We start from the raw sequence: 18,765 nt of genomic DNA on the forward strand, positions 1-18,765 counted from the left end.
TTGGTGGCACCTCAGTGACGTCAGAGCCGATCGTCAGGCGCAAACTAGGGGTTGCCCACCATACTACGTCAGAATGACGAGCCGATAAACTACCCATCAGGGTTTTCTGCGGCGGGCGGGCCAACGGTCTTGGGGTAAACATTCTTTGCGATCGTTTCAAGCAGTTGCACGTTGTTTTTGCCTGCGTTTATTAATTATTATTAACATGTGTTATTAACAAGCTCATGGAACGCTCGAGAGAGAAGCGTAGCAAAAAAAGAGAGAAGGAGAAAGGGAGAGAGAAAGAGAGAGAGAGAGAGAGAGAAAGTGTGTGTGAGAGAGAAATATAAAGGAGTTGGTTGGTGGTAAAGCACACGTTTTGGATTCTGATTTTCAGGTGGCCGCCGTTGCTTTTGCCGACGATGGCGAGTTCGGCGGTGTCGGCGGTCGATGGTATCGGCGTCGGCGAAAACGATGGTACGACAGGTGTAACCGGTGGCGGGCCTAGGAATCCACTGATCTGCGGCATCTGTCACGACTATTACAACGAGCCTTGTCTTCTATCCTGCTTTCACACCTTTTGTGCCCGCTGCATTCGTGGCCCTCATCTAGAGGGAAAGCTCTCCTGTCCAAACTGCGGGTAGATAGCAACGACTGTTATTGCATGGCATCCTTAGGGTGGGTGGTGATCCCAGGTCTGGGTTAGGTTCGGTTACTAACTGCATGTTACAAAGTATCTTTCGATAGTTTTAAGTGTCTGTGCCAACTTATTTCCAAGTACGATGAGAAAATCTATGAAAGTTTGGTCAGTTTTTTCTATACGATCACCTTTCTCTTCGCACACTTCTGTTCTGATAGTTCTGAGTACAAGAATACAAGGCATTCTGTGGTTTATGTTGTATCTGTGTAGTGTGCGACCATACAACCTGCAATCATCTTATAGTTGTACAATAAAGTCTGTGCACATGATAGTTTTAGCTTGATGTTATTGAGACTGGAATGAAGAAGCAGTATGCAGAGTTATTCTTCTCATTTTCACCTTTGAACTGTGATTTTACTATTCTTCTATTTGTGTGTCGCTTCTTCTGTCTGAAACATATTTTCATATACTTTATTATGATATTCTTTCGCGAAGCTCAAAGTGTTTCTTGCATCTGTTAAATATACTACACTTTCAACTACCCTGTGTTTCCATAAATATAATATGCGTTACTGTGCATAGGCAACAGACACAGATAAAGGATGGAGCACAACTACCACCACCTGATCAGCTGATACGTCAACTAGTCGAGTTGGCAAACTCTGAGAATCCACCATGTGCCAACTGTGATAAGCGTGACAAGTCTACTATGTTCTTTTGTACAACATGTGGTATGTAGCATTCAACTATAGTATATGTATCTTTAAAAGAATCAGCACCAACTAGACTAAAACCTGAAACCTTCTGGGAACACAGGACAAGCGTTGTGTACACACTGCAGGGAGCACACTCACCGCGCGAAAATGTTTTCCACGCACGAGGTGCTGCACATGAGCAAATGCGCCAAAGATACTCAACGTCGTTGTCCCACGCACGGAGAACATTATATAATGTTCAGCCAAAGTGCCAAGTGCATGCTCTGCGCCACATGTTTTCGCGACACACCCCAAGACGCGAGAATCCATTGCGTGGACATCGAGAGTGCCTGGCAGCAGGCGTCGAAGAAGATGGAACGAGCCGTCAATTCCATTTGTGAGCTTCAAGCTGGCGTCAGAGATGGGGTACTAGCTTTAAAATCACAACTGGACGAGCTGCGACACAGTCTGGAATCGGAGAAAAGGGCGTTGAATTCTTTCTGTCAGGGAATGCAGGAGGCGATAACGAAGACCCATGGAAATGTTCTGACAGAATTGCAGAGACAATTTGAAATGAAGGAAAGGATGGTCCGTAGCCAGCTGCTCTCTCTGAGTAGCGCTCTTCCCATTTTGCAAATGCATCTGATGCTCTGCACAGCGTTCACCAGCGGCGCTACCAAGTACCAATTCCTCGAGTTGGCCCATCCAATGTTGGAACGACTGGGTCGAGTGGCTCAATTAGGACATCCTTCAAGGCCGCCTTTGGTCACGGCACACCTCAAGACCAATTACAAGAACGATTTTGCTCGAGCGTTGCAGCCATACGTAGGTCAGGTGCAGACCCCGAAAGAATCGTTGTACGATCAAACTCACCCGATGAGTCAGCCGGATCCGCCAGTGATTCAGGTACCTAGATGCATTTAGCCTGGCTCAACTTCTCGATTTACGAATGTCCGTCTTTACGTTCATATTACAAGTTTCTTTTTCATTGCATTTCTCGCGCACACTTCTGTGTAAGTATTTTTTGTTTACAGGATTTTACTCGATATATTATATGATGTGGCTTGTACTTTAATTCGTAATGGTGGTAGTTAAGTAGACAGACTTTAGAGATTACTCAGTCACTCTACCTCTAGTAGCGAATAATTGACTGTTATTTCTCGGCAAAACAGAGAAAATACAAAAAAAAAAAAAAAATACACGTTTTGTTTCCTGTTAGTATCTTAGGCGATGATGTGTCGTAGTCAGTATCAGACAGTCTTTACTCAGACCAGTATATATACTATACATCTGCATATACATATGTATATATACGTCTGATCGTGTGAGACAGAGATACCGATCGTAGGATTTACGTGTGAAATCTCTATTTTCCGAAACAGAGTAGCAAGGTTGCACCGAGGATTCCAACCAAGAGCGACGGTGGACCGTTCTCCAATCACTGCCGAACTTTTGATACTCAGCTGAAGGAATTGAATCAACAATTGCACACGGTGAAGGAGCGTTTAGGGGAGTTGCATCGCGACGTGGCTCTCCTGAGAAAAGCAAACACTCCTCCGTTGGGCACGCGTTACGAACACGTAGCCAGGGATTGCAGGGTGCTGGAACAGCAATTGGAATATCATCAGATGGAACTGGAGCGACTTAGAAACGTGTTCGAAGGCCTCTGGGACGAACAATTGTGTAGAATTCACGTGGAGAAAGAAATATTTCATTCCCAGGTATTTCCTTTCTGTCGAATAAAACATCGTCCTTTTCTTCAATGATAATTCATTCGTTCGATGATTTTCACGCTCGTATTCAGATGAACGACATTTTATCGCTAAGAAGTCAGGTAAAACAACTGCTCAGTCTTGCTCAACAACTGGAACCGTTCATCAAATCTTTCGGGAGCAAAGTCACTGCCGGAGAAGTGAGCATCGCAGCCTCCGATGCCGCTAGTAATCAGCATGTACAAATGTTACTGAATCACTTGGCACAATTGCAGCTGCAGGAAACACAGCAACCGCAAACCCAAGCACCCACTAAGGATCATCGGCATTCGCGTGCCAGTGCCACCAGTGCTGATAATGCTCTTTATATGAAAGGTGATTATCTTCGATCTTGATCCAGAGTAAATCGGTGCTTCTCTTCCTAAAATCAATAATTTTATCATTTATTCGGAAGATGAAGTATATCCTGCTCTTGTTTCGCTTCTTTTAATTTAGAATCAAAAGAGATACCAACACGTTGTCAAACTCCTTCCGGGGTTGGTGCGGTTTTGGACTCCAGTGGAAACATCATGGTTTATGGGACCGCGAAATCTTCAGATTCGAAGAGAGGAGTGCTCAGTCAGCTGATCGACAAGGCCAGGAGTAAAGAGGATCGTAAAAAGTCACCAGGCAGAGAGGAGAGTCGTGATCGTAGCCAAAGTCGACGACCTAGGAAATCTCCGGATGGCACGAAGCCTAAGACACCTCCTGGTCATTCGTCCGCCAGTAAAGTGCGTTCTTTGTATCGGTCTCTGAAGGGCGGCAGCGGAGACAATTCTGCGGAAGGACTCGATCAGCCGGAACGATGCACGGATTCCCAGCAGCCACAGTCGCACACGGCTGGTAAGAACAAATCCGTGAGGATCGTATGCTCGAATCAATATCGTTAGTGAAAGTGACAATAATGATGATGATGATGATGATGATGATGATGATGATGATGATGATGATGATGACGCTTTTTGAACACTATGTAGATAGAGAGTTTATAAATGGATGTAAATAAAAGCCTGATGAATACAGACGAGAATTGTTGTACTATCGCGCCCAATTCGCGATTCATGAGAGTGCGGTCGAGGCCAATTAAACTAAGGTGTAAGTCAATGAATGGCTCATTACGATACAAGTGTTGTGTACATCGTACTTGAAACATTGTAATGGATTTAATAGGACGCTTCTTCTGTTCAGTCTCGTGGTTGTAACACGCCACGAGTAGGTATATATATATATATATTCTTTCCACGGTGATAAATTGTAATTAAAGCAACAATCGAATATAACGTCTAATTATCTCCCGTACTAATAACGCTATTCACACACGCGATACTCCAGCCACATCTCGTCATCTTTCATCAGACAATCATCTCTCGAACACACCTAGAATCTCAGTTGCATCTCATTTCACCACCCTGCCCCCTCTCGTTCATCTGAATCGTTCTTATAGCAGGTGAAGAAGGAGAGTATCTTCGAATCTCAGAGGCGTCCAGCATGGGGGAGGCAAAGAAACGTGTCCAAGCTCAGGTGCACGCGGTTCCTGACGAACAGCCAATCTCATCTAGCAAAGGAACTAAGGTTTATCCAGCGAGTGACTCGGAGGACGTGTTCTACGCAGACGAGAAGGCCTCGGCGGAGGTGAGGAGACGTCGACGAGCGAGCTGCGACAGCTTGAGCACCACCGGTTCCGGTAGCAGACGTTCCAGCATTGCTGACGGGACGGTAGGTCAATCCGCGCAGGATCCGAGGAAAACACTGGTTCTTTTGATCGGGCCTACACCGAAGTCGTCGTCTCTGGTACAGAAGCAGCGTTCCTGGGAAACGTTCCCGCGGCCAAAGAGCAAACGCAGCGTAACAACCAGCGAGGGTGGAGCTTCGTCCTTGAGCCAGCTGAAGAAAACGGACAGTTTCGAGGGACACGAGGAAACGGTGAGAACGTTGGTGGCAGCTGTCCAGGAGACCAGGTCACATCTACGCCATCATCATATGCATCATCATCGCCATCACCGGAAGAGCAAGACGAATTAAGAGAGAAAGAGAGAGAGAGAGAGAGGGAGAGAGAGAGGATCGTTGGCAAGACAGAGAGAGAGAGAGAGAGAGAGAGAGAGAGAGAGAGAGAGAGAGAGAGAGAGAGAGAGCCACGGTGAAGGTTTTTTTTTCTTCAATGAGGTATCCCATCAGCCCGGATAGTCAAAAGAGCGGATACGTAGATGTTTAAGTAGAGACGAAACGGAATAATCGAAATTAAAAAGGTATTCAATATAGAGAATTTAAGCGTAGATTTGGATGCGTTTGCCTATCCGGGGAGGCAATCGAGAATACCCTCCAGAATAATGCCTAGCATAAATCGGGGAAAGTATTAACGAAGGACTGTACTTTTTTCGATCGATAGAGCACATTGTTATTTGGTAGGGAGAATCTATTGTTGCGCGAAATGGTACTACGAGAATTTTTTCCCGAGTATTTTCCCAACGTTTTATTAGCGGTATTATGATAATGGAGAAAATAAAAAGAAAAAAAAAATATAAAATAAAAATAAAGAAGGGCATTTCGTGTGGTGTGTATAATATAAACGAGAGACGGAGATAATGGTACGAATTATAGGGCTTCTCGTTTTGTCGTCGAAAAAAAGAAAGAAAAAAAAAAAGGAAACTGCCATTGACGATGAGAAAGCACCTTCGACAAGTGCATCTTTTTACTTTTTCGCGTACGTATACATCGTGAGAACACCTTTTTCGAGTCTTTTATTTCTCAGGTTTGGACCAAAGAAGTGTTTTCAACGTTTTATATATGATTGGTCGAGTGATTTCTACTCCAATGTATGTCTAGTCAAAGTTGTTTCAGGGTCAACCAGCCTTCAACGTAGAGCAATTCTCGATTTTTTATTGAACAGCGTTTTGATTGCACTTTGAAGCGCCGAAGGTCACAATATCGCTGCCAATAGTGAAATAATACGTAAAGAAATAAAGTATACATACTATATATATGTATACATACATAAAAAGGAAAGCGAATGATCACGTTGGGATAGTGTTATTGTTGATGCAAATCCCTAAAAGGGTGATCGATGTACTCAAAGGCTCGAATTATAGGATTAGAGGGACATGACGATAAAATTATGTACGGAGAGTTAGGATTACATTATAATTATTACAAAGAGACGAAGAAGAAGAAGATGAAGAAGAAGATGAAGAAGAAGAAGAAGAAGAAGAAGAAGAAGAAGAAGATGATGAAGAAGAAGAAGAAGAAGATGAGGAAGAAGAATAAGGAGAAGATGAAGAAGAATAGGGAGAAGATGAAGAAGAATAAGGAGAAGAAGATGAAGAAGAAGAAGAAGAAGAAGAAGAAGAAGAAGAAAGGAGAGGAAGGAAAGAATTTTCCATGCTGCTCAAATCGTGCGTTTTCTTTTTAAACTTGAATTCAGAATTTGGACTAGGAGGAATTAATTTCGTAAATTGAATTACTCGAAATTAATTCGTGAAAATTAGAATTTATATGTAAAAAATTCAAAGGTACTTTATACAATGTAATACTACCGTAAAAAGGAGGAATTTAAATTCGATTGTACATGGTGAATCGAAAACGACACTGCTTTTGTGCTGACGAGAAAGAATAGGCTAATCACAAGTGTACTCGTAATTGCCAAGAGCCCACGAGGATCCATCGTTCGCAGTGATGCACCACTTTTTATGGGTGTATAGTCGCGATAAATCTTTTTACAATTACACACACGCGCACGCACACACACACACACGCACACACACACACACACACAAATGTTTATCCAATATCTCGTAGATTACGAGAAGTATACAGCTTCTACCATACAGTAAAACGAAGGTTCCTCGTGAAAGTTAACACGATCGTTAAAGGATTCAAAAGGATCATGATCTTCATATGGATCACGAGAACGTTACAATTATAGCAAATGTACACGATTAATTATATATGAGAAATGTCGAATTTCTGATAATAGAGAAATATACAAGTTACAAAGTAAGAAAATGGTTCTGTTGTCTCTCCTTTCCTATCCATATTATGTATTATATTATCAGTGTATATTTTATTTTACACAATTTATTTCGCACTATTGTTACGCTGGCATATTTTACATTTCTGAAATTTTAATAATACCCAAGAAAAATGTGTTCAAGAATATTGGAAAGTGTCGATAAATTATAAAGATATAAAATTCTTCTAATACTATCATCAAATGCACCCAAAGATAGAAGTACTTACATATAATATACCTACTCTGATATTAATATTTACTCTGATTAATTATAATTATATTGCTAGTTTTGCGTGAATAAAGTATATAATGTACAGTTTGTATTCAACTAAAACATCAATCAAATTTAGATTACTTGGATTTTTATCATTTTTGCGATAAATATATTCTTCTGTAATAAAACCGCTTGTCCTCCGTTGCACCGAAATTTATAAGTAAAACTATATTTACAAGTCAGATGAACTCTAGAGAATTGAATTGCAAATAAATGAATTTACAATGACACGTTGGTATTATTATTTAATTGTAAATATTATAAAATATTAGCATTTCTTTGTTCTGTAAACATTTCCTGATTAAGACTTTCTTTTTGAGAAATTTGTATGCTTGGAGTATTGTTACACATCTCTGGGGTTTTTTTTAGATTAAGTAGACACATAAGAATATCCTCTTCCTTTACACTTAACATTATGTGCAATCCATTTCGAAAATTATCTATTAACTGCGTCAATTGTATTGTTGTAACGTTTCTGCTAACGTTTAATGTTGATTCCAATGGATTGTAAATATAAAGTGGCGCATAACTTTTTTTCTGTCTTGGACATCCTTCTTGAATGCAAATTGCTTGCGTTTTAAAATCGAAAATACTATAATACTCGAAGAAACCATATAAAAGCTGATACAAAATTTCATTTTTGGGCTGCTGGTTAACAGCCTGCAGTTTGCTTGTGTTGTGTCCTAAAATCAAAAGTATGTTTAATATAGTAAACTTGTAAAGAAGCTTTTCAATCTTCGTGCTTACGTGCAACGTCCTGTAGTGTACCTAAACATGGCACTATGTATTTTGTTTGTAAGTAGAATATTATTAATAGAGTAAGGGAAAAATTTGTTATCCATTGTCCTGGCTCGTCTTTCGTTAAGGACCTATTTCTTGCCCAGTTACGGATAGTGCAAACAAGTGGTTTAACACACCAATCGAATTCTGCATATGTGTATAACAATTGAGACATGATCGATGCTAACCTGTACAAATAGTTTTAAAAGCAATTGTAGGTCGAGATAAAAGGGTAACAAATACTTTTATTACGTACACATTACTGCTACTAAGATCACATTGCATGTTTGTATACGTGTTAAAAAACTTAATTATAGGAACACGAGCTTCTAGAATCTTTCTCATATTTGTCACACCAGGAACAAATACTTTCATTAATGTACCTATTGTTTCTAAGAATACTTTTTTTTCATTTTTCTCATTAAGGGAAAGTGTTTGCGTTAGAAAACTAAGTGAATCCGACTTCTGAAAAAAAGGAATTCACTAAAATTAGTTTTTATAAAAGTAGACATGTATAATATAAATATGTGCATACTGATTTGCACTTACCGATTGTTTTACTCGATCAATTTGACATAATAAATCAAGATCACATCCGAGTTGACCGAAACCATTAACGGAGGACCCAAATGGTAAAACAGATATATTTGTAAATAATCTAGACAAATAAAACGATATCTGCTCGGCAGTATAAAATCTCAGTCTTATATTGAAATCTGGAAGTTTCAATACATTGTACAATAAAATCATTTGTTCCGATATCTAAAACATTAAAACATTTTCTTATTATTATTGTATTAAGACTCTACTTTCAGTAGTATGTTAATACATTACAGAGTTTGTTTCTTCTAGCTTTTTCACCATCTCTTTTTCCGTGGGTGCTACAAAGGCACTACATGCATAGCTTTTTTGCAACTGTCCTCCTCTAAGTTTAACTGTCTGTGGTAGATCTTTATACGAGTATAACGGTGTAACTGCACAAAGATATTCTCTACTTTGATACCTGATTGTTTCTTTAAGCTTTATTATTTCATTTTCTGTGCTATATTCCACTAATAGAAAAGCCTACAAACAATATTATAACACGTTTACAACTATTTTAAACTTGAACCCACAAATATTATATTATAATTTTCAAACAGAGATATTATATATTACAGAAAATAACTTACCATATCTTTTGAAGCATAAGAAACTGTATTTACAACATTGCCATAATACGAGCAAGTCATTTTAACATTAAAAGCACTGCTAAGTGATGGTATTTTCACCAAAATACTTTTTCGTGCTTGAGTCTGTCTGAACATAAGCATCTCTTTAAATGATTTATGTTGTTTCTTTGATGTTTCTTTTTTATCTATAATATATATTTCACACTTTATTTTACATTTTGTTACTTGAATTTTGATTGATCAATATCTACATCAAACACTATCGTTTAACTTAGAAAAACCAATTTGTGCAATTAGAAGGAATTATATGAAAAGAAATATTGAAATAGAATAAATTAGAAAGACTAAAAATACATTTGAAAATAAAATAGAAGAAAGTATAATTCTGTTTGAGGTTATAGTAATAAAAACACTATTTCAAACGAACCTTTTGAAGTCATACGACAATTACCATTTAGCTGTGCCTTGTAACTGGTCGCTGCTATCAATCTTTTTATGTTTATTATACATTTACAGTAATGCGTTCCTAAAAGGGTATTAAAGTTTAGATTTACACGATGCACGAGCGCCATGTTTAAATAATTTACTTTTGCGTTAAACATGTATGCTCGTCGTGTGCGTAACCGGTAACTTACCATACGCAGCTAAATTTATCACATACGTGCACGAGAATTCATTTTCCAATAGATCAAATTATTTAAGGTTGAAAAGTAATTAATCAAACGTTAGATGTAAATTAATTTAATATACTTTAGCCAAACTACAATATAGTATCAACTAATGATATTTTAACCACGTTCGAGGCGCAGAAGTTTATCCATGATTTAAAAAAATTAATTTAACACGTAACAAGATCCATTTGAATTACAAATGCAAATGTGATTTTATGCAACACAATTATACCAATGCAATCTTTCGATTAATTTCTAGTTTATCTCTGTAGGTATTAAACACTGCCTTGAATTTTGTTCAGTCAGAAAATAAATACTGGAATTTCATCTTCGACAAAACAAGATATCCGGTGAAAATTTATCAACAATTTAATAATAGAAAAAAAATTAGCGTTATCGAATACCACATCGCTTGAGTTAATCGAGAAAAGTTGTCAAGTTCTTCTACATCTCCCGAGAGAAGTATAGAACAACATCTAATCCGAGCGATGACGTAAGCACAGTCTATCCTTTTTCTCTCAATATCCGCAGGCATTTTCTTTCTTCGCTCCATTCCTTCTACCTCTTTTTCGCGAGCATCTTACCTCGATAGTAATGGCTTTAAGATGCATCAAGGCCAAACGATCCTACTAAATATATTTCAAATTTCAACAAGCATTAGAAATCAAACAAAATTACTCGAAAATCATTCCATCTTTCCTTCTCAATCTTTATACAAGGATAGAATAAAATATCATTCTTTCGATATATTACAAGTGAAACAGCAATCTAATAACAAAGACACTTGGAATGAAACGATAGAAGAGTAATATGAAATAATATTCCAACATCGAAATTTCGTTCCGAGAACGATCGATCTCTCGCTCCAGGATCTATAGACAAAGACGAACACTCCTGTGTCGCACTCTGTCGGTCAATCGTTCAAATATTCTCTAGATCATTACCAGTTCTTTCTCTCTGTTCCTCTCGTCACTCTTCGATCTACCGATACGTCCTTTCTTCACGTTTCTTTTTATCCACCGCTATTCAGAAAATTTCGTTTCTTTCTTTCTTCCTTCCGTTTAACCTGAGATTTATGCCTTTTCACGTTCGTTTTTCTCCCAGCGCAAAATTCACCCGTCCTCGTCCCTCTAACACACAGGACGTATCCTCGCGATCCCTCTCTCTCTCTCTCTCTGGCTCTCCCTCTCTCACCTGTGCACACACGGTTCACTCTTGCTCTGTCGCGAGGGGAACACGCAGAGGTAAGAGGGACCGTGAACAGAGAACGAAGAGCAGTGCAGTCTCGAGCCTCGCGTCGATCGCAACGGATTTCACTATTCCTCGGCTCCTTGCATGCTCGACTGCTTCTTTCCAGAGCAACGAACGAACGAACCGCCGTGCCGGCAGGTGTGTGGTGCAGTGGCAAAAATAATAAAACGCGTGAAAAGAATTTGCCTCGCGAGGTATGGCAAGATTCTCGGGGGAGGTCGATCCATTCTGGAGAACATCACCGTGCCGATCGATCTTATAATAAAGAAAAAAGAAAAAAAGAAAGAAAAACGAGAAGAAGCGAAAAAAAAAGAAGAAGAAGTTTGCGAGACTGAAAGTTATATTAAACATATCCGAATGATAAGATCAACTTGAGAGAATAGAGTTTAGAATCGACGATAAAAGGGAGGCGTTACGCGTTTTCAAAGTAACGATGATCGATTATTCTTTAACGTAAAACTACAGGTGTATATTCGAAGAGACCTCGAGTCTTGTAAATGATCGAGAAGAATCGTCATCGAGAGATCACCCACGATTTGGGGATGTCGACGTGCGTGAGATGGACTTTATGGCCGGCGAGAACGCGTTTCCGACGCTGTACGACGAGTCTCGTGTGCTACCGGAAGTGTTGATGATGAACGAGCCGGATCCACGAGGTAGATCGAACTGGTGATTCCAAGGAAACACGGTGTCTCTTGAAATAGCGATCTTCCTTCGTACCTTTGACTTTTCATCTCTTCGTTCTTTATCGTCGTTTCACGATTGACTCGTTATTTTCTAAGAACGCCTGTCTATCGATTGGATAAAAACGACCGGATATCGCGTTCGGAATTGGATAATTTTCAGTGGAAGTTCGGCGATTCGACAGGTGAGATTCTTTTCTACTTACTTATTTCTCCAAATGATTCTTTACCCGCGATTGATCAACTAACTAGCAGACTAACAATTCTGTTAGTTCTCTATTCAGAGATACTATATGTATATCGGTTCATCAACGGCAAAGCGATACATTCGCTCGATTAACCAACTTCATTTGCCTAATGACTTATTAGATCGATCGATAAAACGCGATAGACGGTAGTGGCGTCAAGATATGAAGATAAGGGCCAGTTAAACGTCTCTTCGAGTTTCGCGTTTTTAATCCCGTTGACACCAAGATGGCGCAATATCTTGTCGCGGGGAAAGACTACGAAGACCACGTTGGCGGACGTTCAAGGGCGCAGGAGGCGCCTGGGACGAGTTATTAGCGAATCTATAGTGGAAACGAATGTAAAATAACAACACCTAGGACTGCGCGAAGGTACTTACGCGTTTTAAATGGTTCTCCATTCTCAAGGTCGTCGAAAGCGAACACCAACATTTCACAATGATTTCGCCGTGTAGTAAACGTCATCTCCCTTGTCTTCAATGAAAATCTCCCACTACTTACTCGTATAAATTCCTTCCATCAGATTCATCTGCAATGAATTCCAACGTTTAAAACTGTGGGAAGCCTAGCATCTTTCAATTAACTGCCTAGTGCTATATTTAACAACCGAACTTTCCTGTACTAAATTCTCCAAACGTTACCGTCACGTACTTATTCCGTTGAAAATGTGCATTACGATTTCGACCTCGATACCGTTCCATACGACGAATACCGGGGGGAGGTGTGGACAGAGGTTCGAAAAATTGTGCGGTAGAGAGGGGTAGAACGCGAGAACGGCTGACAGCTGGTTTGAACAGAGCGTGGAAGCAACCGTTTCCTTTCTCGAGCACGGAAAAGCGGAGGGGCAAACAGCCAACGGCTGAATGGGTATAACGTGGACTTCATAGTCGGTTTAATGAAACGGCGTTATGCAACGGAACTACGTGAAAACGGGTACAAGGCTCGTGACGCTTGTGTTCATCCTCGTAGGTGGTGTATACCGGTGACCAAATATGCAGGCGCCAAGGATCCTTCCACGCTCACGCGTTCAACCGATCGATATTAACTCGAGAACGTACAACTCAGATTCGTCTTATTCGTCTTATCGATCTGATCAACTGGAATCATTTGGTACTTTTAGACAGTTTAGTTCGATAAACTATTTTCTAAATGTTGCAATTACTTTTATCGGTTACTTTTGTATTAGAGTTAACGTGATTGTTTTGCTAATAAATCTCAGGGTTTCGTAATAGCTCGAACGCGCGTCTGTATCGATGACTACAGAAGTCACCGGTGACTTGGACGCTCGGTATGCCATGACGTGTGGGCGCCTCGATGGCCGTACATATTTACCTTACTCAGACAAGTCACGTGAAGATTGTCAGAAGATTGTAAAATGGTCTTTTCGCGCGAGAAAGAGAAAGTGAAAGGTAGAGTATCGTACGGCCCTGGGTTCCCAAGTGCAACAGCTCATGGCACGAGCCTGACTTTCCTGGTCGCGGCGAGAAAAGGTGGAAAGAAGGTGGCAGAACCTCGCGGGATGTCGATCGACCAACCTCGTGCAAAATCCTGCGGTTCGTGTTGTCGCGAGGTCGATGTGTAATCGGAGAAAAAAACGCAAATGGACGGTGGTGCGGTGAAAATGGCGCGCATCGAAGGGCTACACGGTCAAGCTACACGGTGGTCCAGTGTGCTCGAGGTCGTTCCTGTTCCGTGCACCGGCCTCTCCTCTTGCTCGAAAAAGTGAACGTTGCGTTATGTTCGGCCACCTTCGCGAAACACCGCGTCGCTTTCTCGTGCCGCCCGACACGGGGCTCTACCTACCTAACCTAACCACCTCGAAAACCTTTTCTCTCTTCACGTCGAATCGAATCTTCGTTGTGCGCCCCCTGCAGATTATTTCAACCCTCGGTTCCGCCTATCGAAATGCGGCAACGCAACAGAGACGAGTTTCTTGTGTCCGTGACTTGTAGAAACTTTCAATGGTGTCGTGTTACATCAACTGACGATGATTTTTCCATAGGATCTTGTAGACCGAACAGTTTCATCTCGTCGAGGATGGAGAACGATTTCATACAGTGTTAAGACTCGATTAGTGTATAGAAGATGATCGATGATGCAAGTTCAGTAGGTTAATATGATTAGAAGAGACGTTTAACTGGGGTCGACTAAAAAATCTATGCAAGGATAATCGAGCGATTTTTCGTGTTCGTTGCAAGTGTTCTCGCGCGAGAGAAGTTTTGCACGGTCGATCGTACTCATGGGAGTTCGACCCAGTTATTAATAACACTTTCTCTTTTATTTTAGCCATGGACTGGCGGGGGGTCGTACTGGCGTTTTTATTGGTAAGTTCGTTAAATCAATATTTTTCATTCATTCAAACTAACAGCAACAACAACAGCTACGCTGTAACATCACCCTTAAAAAAACAATCGGACACCGATTTTCCTTCGGTTTCGATTTCGATCGAATCGCGTGCACGATACTTTCTCTCATATCGTGTCGTACGAAAAACAAGCGTGGCTGGCGAGCGTAGTATGTTGGCGAGGAATGCGGCAAATTATGTAATCCTTTGTTGGTACAACGTCCCGCGAAACCGTCTGCCAGGAAAACTGTGTCGAGGCGGCTCTAATATTTTCCTATGCTCCGCAATTTTTCAATAGCCAAGCATTTAGTACCAGCATTCGTTCAGCGAAACGACGCGATTCGGAATAAAGATATAAACAAACGTTTTTCTTTTTCGAGAAAGTTGCCCTGCATTCGTGCAACGATAAAAAATTGTTCCAGCAACGAATCCAATTGGTATCTGACCAACGATTGCATCGATACAGTTTTTATTCCGTATCTAACAAGCGTTACGAATTCTGTCCTGTAACTCGAGTTGTCTCTCTAAACGAACGTCGTGCGAGATTATTTGGAAGCCTGCTCGTTTCTCCTACGACAACTGTAGCAAACGACATTTTCACGACAAAGAGTAGCGAATTTCATGTCGTTAAGCCATTCAGAAGGCTGTTATCTGGGGCCTGTGCAACGCGTAATCTGGTTAGAGTTTCAAGAGATCCTTCGGATATAATATAATTCGTACATTTTTCTCTCTGACGAAACGTTCGTTGATTTCGAGAGTGAACGCATGCACATTTCTCCATGTAAAAATCTCACAACTAACGTAGAAATTGCAAGTTTGAGAGAAGAAAGCGTTTCGAGTAGAAACCATCGTCACCCAGGAAACTTGGAATTTCCAAGTGGATGCACATACTCACATGACATGTGAAAATAAAAAAGACCGAACAGGTTCTCGATTCGATAAACGTTTACGTGTTTGAGGAATGGAAAAAAAGGAAAAGAAGATTGTAAAGCAGTTTCTCACGAAAAAAGTGGAAACTTTCGAGGAGATGTAAACGTTTACAGAACGCTGAGCACACTCGAGAAGAATGGACGAAAAATTTCTAAGCGAACGAGCACTGTGAATGCAAATAACACACTTGCAAGTGTGCGTTTTTTCGCGTGAGATATCAATTGAAAAAAAAGAAAAAAATGGTAAGGGAGGCAAGATTCCAGGCGAAGGAAGAACACAAGTGTCTAGAGGCGAAAAAATCGTCTCTCGGTGGCAGAAAGTCGCCAAGTATCCGCAAATATTTGCACAAGAGTGTTCTGCACACGCGAGAAGGAAAGACAATCCGTTCGGAACAGCCACGCCCACTTTTACTCGGTGTTCTTTCAAATATCGGCGCAGGATCTCGCGGAGCCTGGAGCTCGTTTTCACAGACGTTTCTCTGTGAAGTCGGTAGGAGAACCGATACCGGAAGTAAGCTGCTAAACGCTCCCCTACGAGAGAAGTTCACACGTACCAACTTTCGTCACCGTCTCCGATATAATACTTCCTTCCACTTAACCTGAATTTTTTTCAATAAAAAATCCAAGTAGCCTTCATCTTTTGCCCGATGAGCTTTACTCGAAGAATATACATACATATCTCCAACGATAGGTCGACGCATGGAAAAATCGTGTCAATAAGATGCAGCAAATTTGTACAACTCGTTAACTTTCATTCACCTTTCGTAATTAACAACACCTGATGTAATTACATTGTATACGTATAACGCTGAGATTAATTGGAAATTGTATCATATAGATTAAGGATCGGATAAGGAGACAAATTAGCTGGTAGAAAGAAGGTCGATGGAAACGATAGAGCAATTGCGCGTTTCTACATATGGACATGCGCGTGCAAACATCATCGCGAGAACGGTCAATAGAAAATCACGTTTGTTTAACTCGAGAGAGAAAGTCGTGAGTGACGCGACCAAGTTTAGAACACGCATTGCGTAAATGATTTTTCACCGATCTGTTCCAATCCTATCGTTTTACGTAACGTTCTGCTGTCAACGGCCTTCCTTTCAAATGAATCTAATAAAAAGAAGAGAAAAGAAGGAAAATTTCGAATTTGGTCAAGCTTGCGGGTCTCCTCGATGGGCGACACGGACTCGCGTAGGTGTGTCTTATGTAGAGAAGACGGAATTTCACGGACAGTCTGCAATCTCTGGCTACACCTACGCAGCATGGGCGACTTTCGAGCTTTTTACCTTCGAGCTTGACGTAAATGGATAACCAAGGATTCCTTCGCGGGAAACTAACAGATGAATCTCACTTTCGAAGCGAATTTTACCTTTTTATCGTCCAACAAAGGATCTTACGTACAACAGACTCGGATCGAAATGCCTTGGAGCCGAAACAGCGGGAGAATGACGTCATAGAATCACTGTAAACGGATAGAATAATCGCGTAAAGGCGAGTGTGACTAATACCACCGGCGTTATGCGAACAGGATCGAACGATAGGCGTTCTCAAGGATACTTACGACTACCTACGCCAGTTCCGCGACTATACGTCGATCCGATTACCCATTGATCTACTTGATAGAGTCTCTCTCGATTAAGATACCTGATAATGTACGAAAATATTGGGTTCTCCCGGCTGATACGTGCCTCTTACGCGGTTCTAACGTTTTCATTAATGCCTACGACCGAAGAATCCGCTAAAATGTTTCGAGAAAATGATCGTACCGTTTATCGATAATTATCCGCCATTATTTGTCGTCCAAGCTAAGGATCGGACGTAACGTCCTGTAATCAGAAGAATTACGTTCAATTACTTTTCCCAGTGCTTCCGCCACTTTTATAACACAGACAAACAATTCTACCGTCTTTCTTTTCACTATAAAAATACCTTCGAGGTAGAGAGACTGGAGGTATTAAAAGCTGAAACTAAATAAAAGACAAGATTCTATGCAAATACTTGACGCAAGGTGCGTATTATCTTCTCTGCGGAAGATGTTCAAGTTATCATTACCAGTCGTGTGTATAACAACACCGCTTCGAAGTTGCGTAAATCGTTACTTAAACTTTCATCCTTGAAACGATTCTGGCCTCTGAACACCCATCGATCCTGATCCTCCGGGCTCGAAGAATCTAGTTTTTACGAGACATGCACACCACGTCTTTGCCACACATTTTCCACAGCATCCTCGCGATTATGTATAATTGGATCGAACACGGTGTACGTGAGTGGAAACGTTTGCTCGAGGACGTCGTTGAAACGAGGCTTCTGCATGCGATTCCGGCCGTATATGGTTGTTGCACAGCTTTATACTCTACAACAGAACAGACGCCATAGACGAGTAACCTTCTGCGCCATAACACGAGTTTTCCGCTCTTGTTCTCCACGGCACACCCTTGCCGGCACGTTTCACGCGTACAAATTTGCAACATGTCAAATTCCATTGTACCACGAGGATGATTTACGACAAGGTGTACGTATTCTCGCAAAATCTCCTAAAAATCTCCGCGATTCTCCGATCCACGGAGAACGTACGGTCGGTGTGTTTAGTTGAGCGTATGCGAAATGGCCGCTGCTGACTCGTTAAACCACTTTCATCGGCGCACACCTATACGTATGTGTGCATTAACAACGCTGACGCCGGTGTTTATTAGACAATTTCTCTAATGCGCGCGTTTTCGATGCGAGAAACGTATCGCCAACTCTCACTTTCCATCGTGAACCAACTTCACTGGCCGTTCTGTTCGCTGTAACGAGGAACGATCCGAGATACGCCAAAGTGGATGTGTTAATTACAAGTAGAAATCTTCGAGAAAAGTATAAATTGCCGTCTCTATAGACGGATATGACATCAGAGTTTCACCGCCGTTTAACGCGTAGACGATGCTCGAAGGAAACCAGTTCAGGGTTACGTCGCGAGATCTGTCTCGAAGACGAGTATCCATCGAGTGTGCAGGTGCGAGAAAAAGAGCGGACGTAATGCTCGGCATTACGACGCAACCGATCAACTGCTCGGACAATTACACGCTCACCTAATCCTCGATATAGCGGCCGTGCGAGTCTACACGTTCTAACGATACCTAAATCGGCATGGATTGGAAAATAAAAGTGTGTCGAGGGAGTAAAAGGTGTCTCGACTGCCCTTGCCTCGTTCTCCGTCGTCAACTGAACGCGCTCGGAGAACGTTTGTTACACCGTACAAATATTTTACGCCATCTTTCAACTTTTCTTCTATAATCTTCCACGATTCTTTCCTGATAATTTCATCTTCTCACGCTGACGATGAAAACAAGGATGGCGTGT

The 18,765-nt window shown here is 41.1% G+C and overlaps 3 protein-coding genes across 3 annotated transcripts in view; 2 read left to right on the forward strand and 1 right to left on the reverse strand.

Annotated features, from left to right (window-relative positions):
- Nucleotides 1-401: 401 nt before the first annotated feature.
- Nucleotides 402-5,087, forward strand: LOC108579673 (RING finger protein 207-like). Its single transcript, XM_017943260.1, has 7 exons — nt 402-619; nt 1,202-1,350; nt 1,436-2,220; nt 2,697-3,035; nt 3,119-3,401; nt 3,522-3,908; nt 4,510-5,087. Exons 1-7 carry the CDS (start codon nt 402-404, stop codon nt 5,085-5,087), a joined length of 2,739 nt encoding a protein of 912 aa, XP_017798749.1.
- Nucleotides 5,088-7,603: 2,516 nt separating this feature from the next.
- Nucleotides 7,604-9,748, reverse strand: LOC108579495 (poly(A) RNA polymerase, mitochondrial). Its single transcript, XM_017943039.1, has 7 exons — nt 9,725-9,748; nt 9,298-9,482; nt 8,960-9,190; nt 8,675-8,887; nt 8,382-8,590; nt 8,093-8,313; nt 7,604-8,028 (listed from the first exon to the last, which is right to left on the reverse strand). Exons 1-7 carry the CDS (start codon nt 9,735-9,737, stop codon nt 7,604-7,606), a joined length of 1,497 nt encoding a protein of 498 aa, XP_017798528.1. The 5' UTR covers nt 9,738-9,748.
- A 1,188-nt stretch (nt 9,749-10,936) lies between these two features.
- LOC108579565 overlaps nt 10,937-18,765 on the forward strand; it is a 47,090-nt gene continuing 39,261 nt past the window's right edge. Inside the window, exons 1-2 of the mRNA XM_017943137.1 lie at nt 10,937-12,087; nt 14,434-14,471. Coding sequence (XP_017798626.1) covers nt 14,436-14,471 — 36 coding nt within the window. The 5' untranslated portion in view covers nt 10,937-12,087; nt 14,434-14,435. The remainder of the gene's footprint in view (nt 12,088-14,433; nt 14,472-18,765) is intronic.

Source organism: Habropoda laboriosa, unplaced genomic scaffold (assembly GCF_001263275.1).
Source record: "Habropoda laboriosa isolate 0110345459 unplaced genomic scaffold, ASM126327v1 scaffold33, whole genome shotgun sequence".
In the NCBI taxonomy this organism is placed as follows: domain Eukaryota; kingdom Metazoa; phylum Arthropoda; class Insecta; order Hymenoptera; family Apidae; genus Habropoda; species Habropoda laboriosa.

Bases quoted from the DNA above. Each gene is read 5' to 3' on its own strand.
- LOC108579495 (XM_017943039.1), bottom strand. The intron at 9,191-9,297 runs GTAAGTTATTTT...TATTGTTTGTAG, and splicing joins CTTATGCTTCAAAAGATATG to GCTTTTCTATTAGTGGAATA. The intron at 8,888-8,959 runs GTAATGTATTAA...TTAATGTTTTAG, and splicing joins AGCTAGAAGAAACAAACTCT to ATATCGGAACAAATGATTTT.
- LOC108579673 (XM_017943260.1), top strand. From the start codon at position 402: ATGGCGAGTTCGGCGGTGTCGGCGGTCGATGGTATCGGCGTCGGCGAA. The intron at 620-1,201 runs GTAGATAGCAAC...TACTGTGCATAG, and splicing joins CTCTCCTGTCCAAACTGCGG to GCAACAGACACAGATAAAGG. The intron at 1,351-1,435 runs GTATGTAGCATT...CTGGGAACACAG, and splicing joins GTTCTTTTGTACAACATGTG to GACAAGCGTTGTGTACACAC.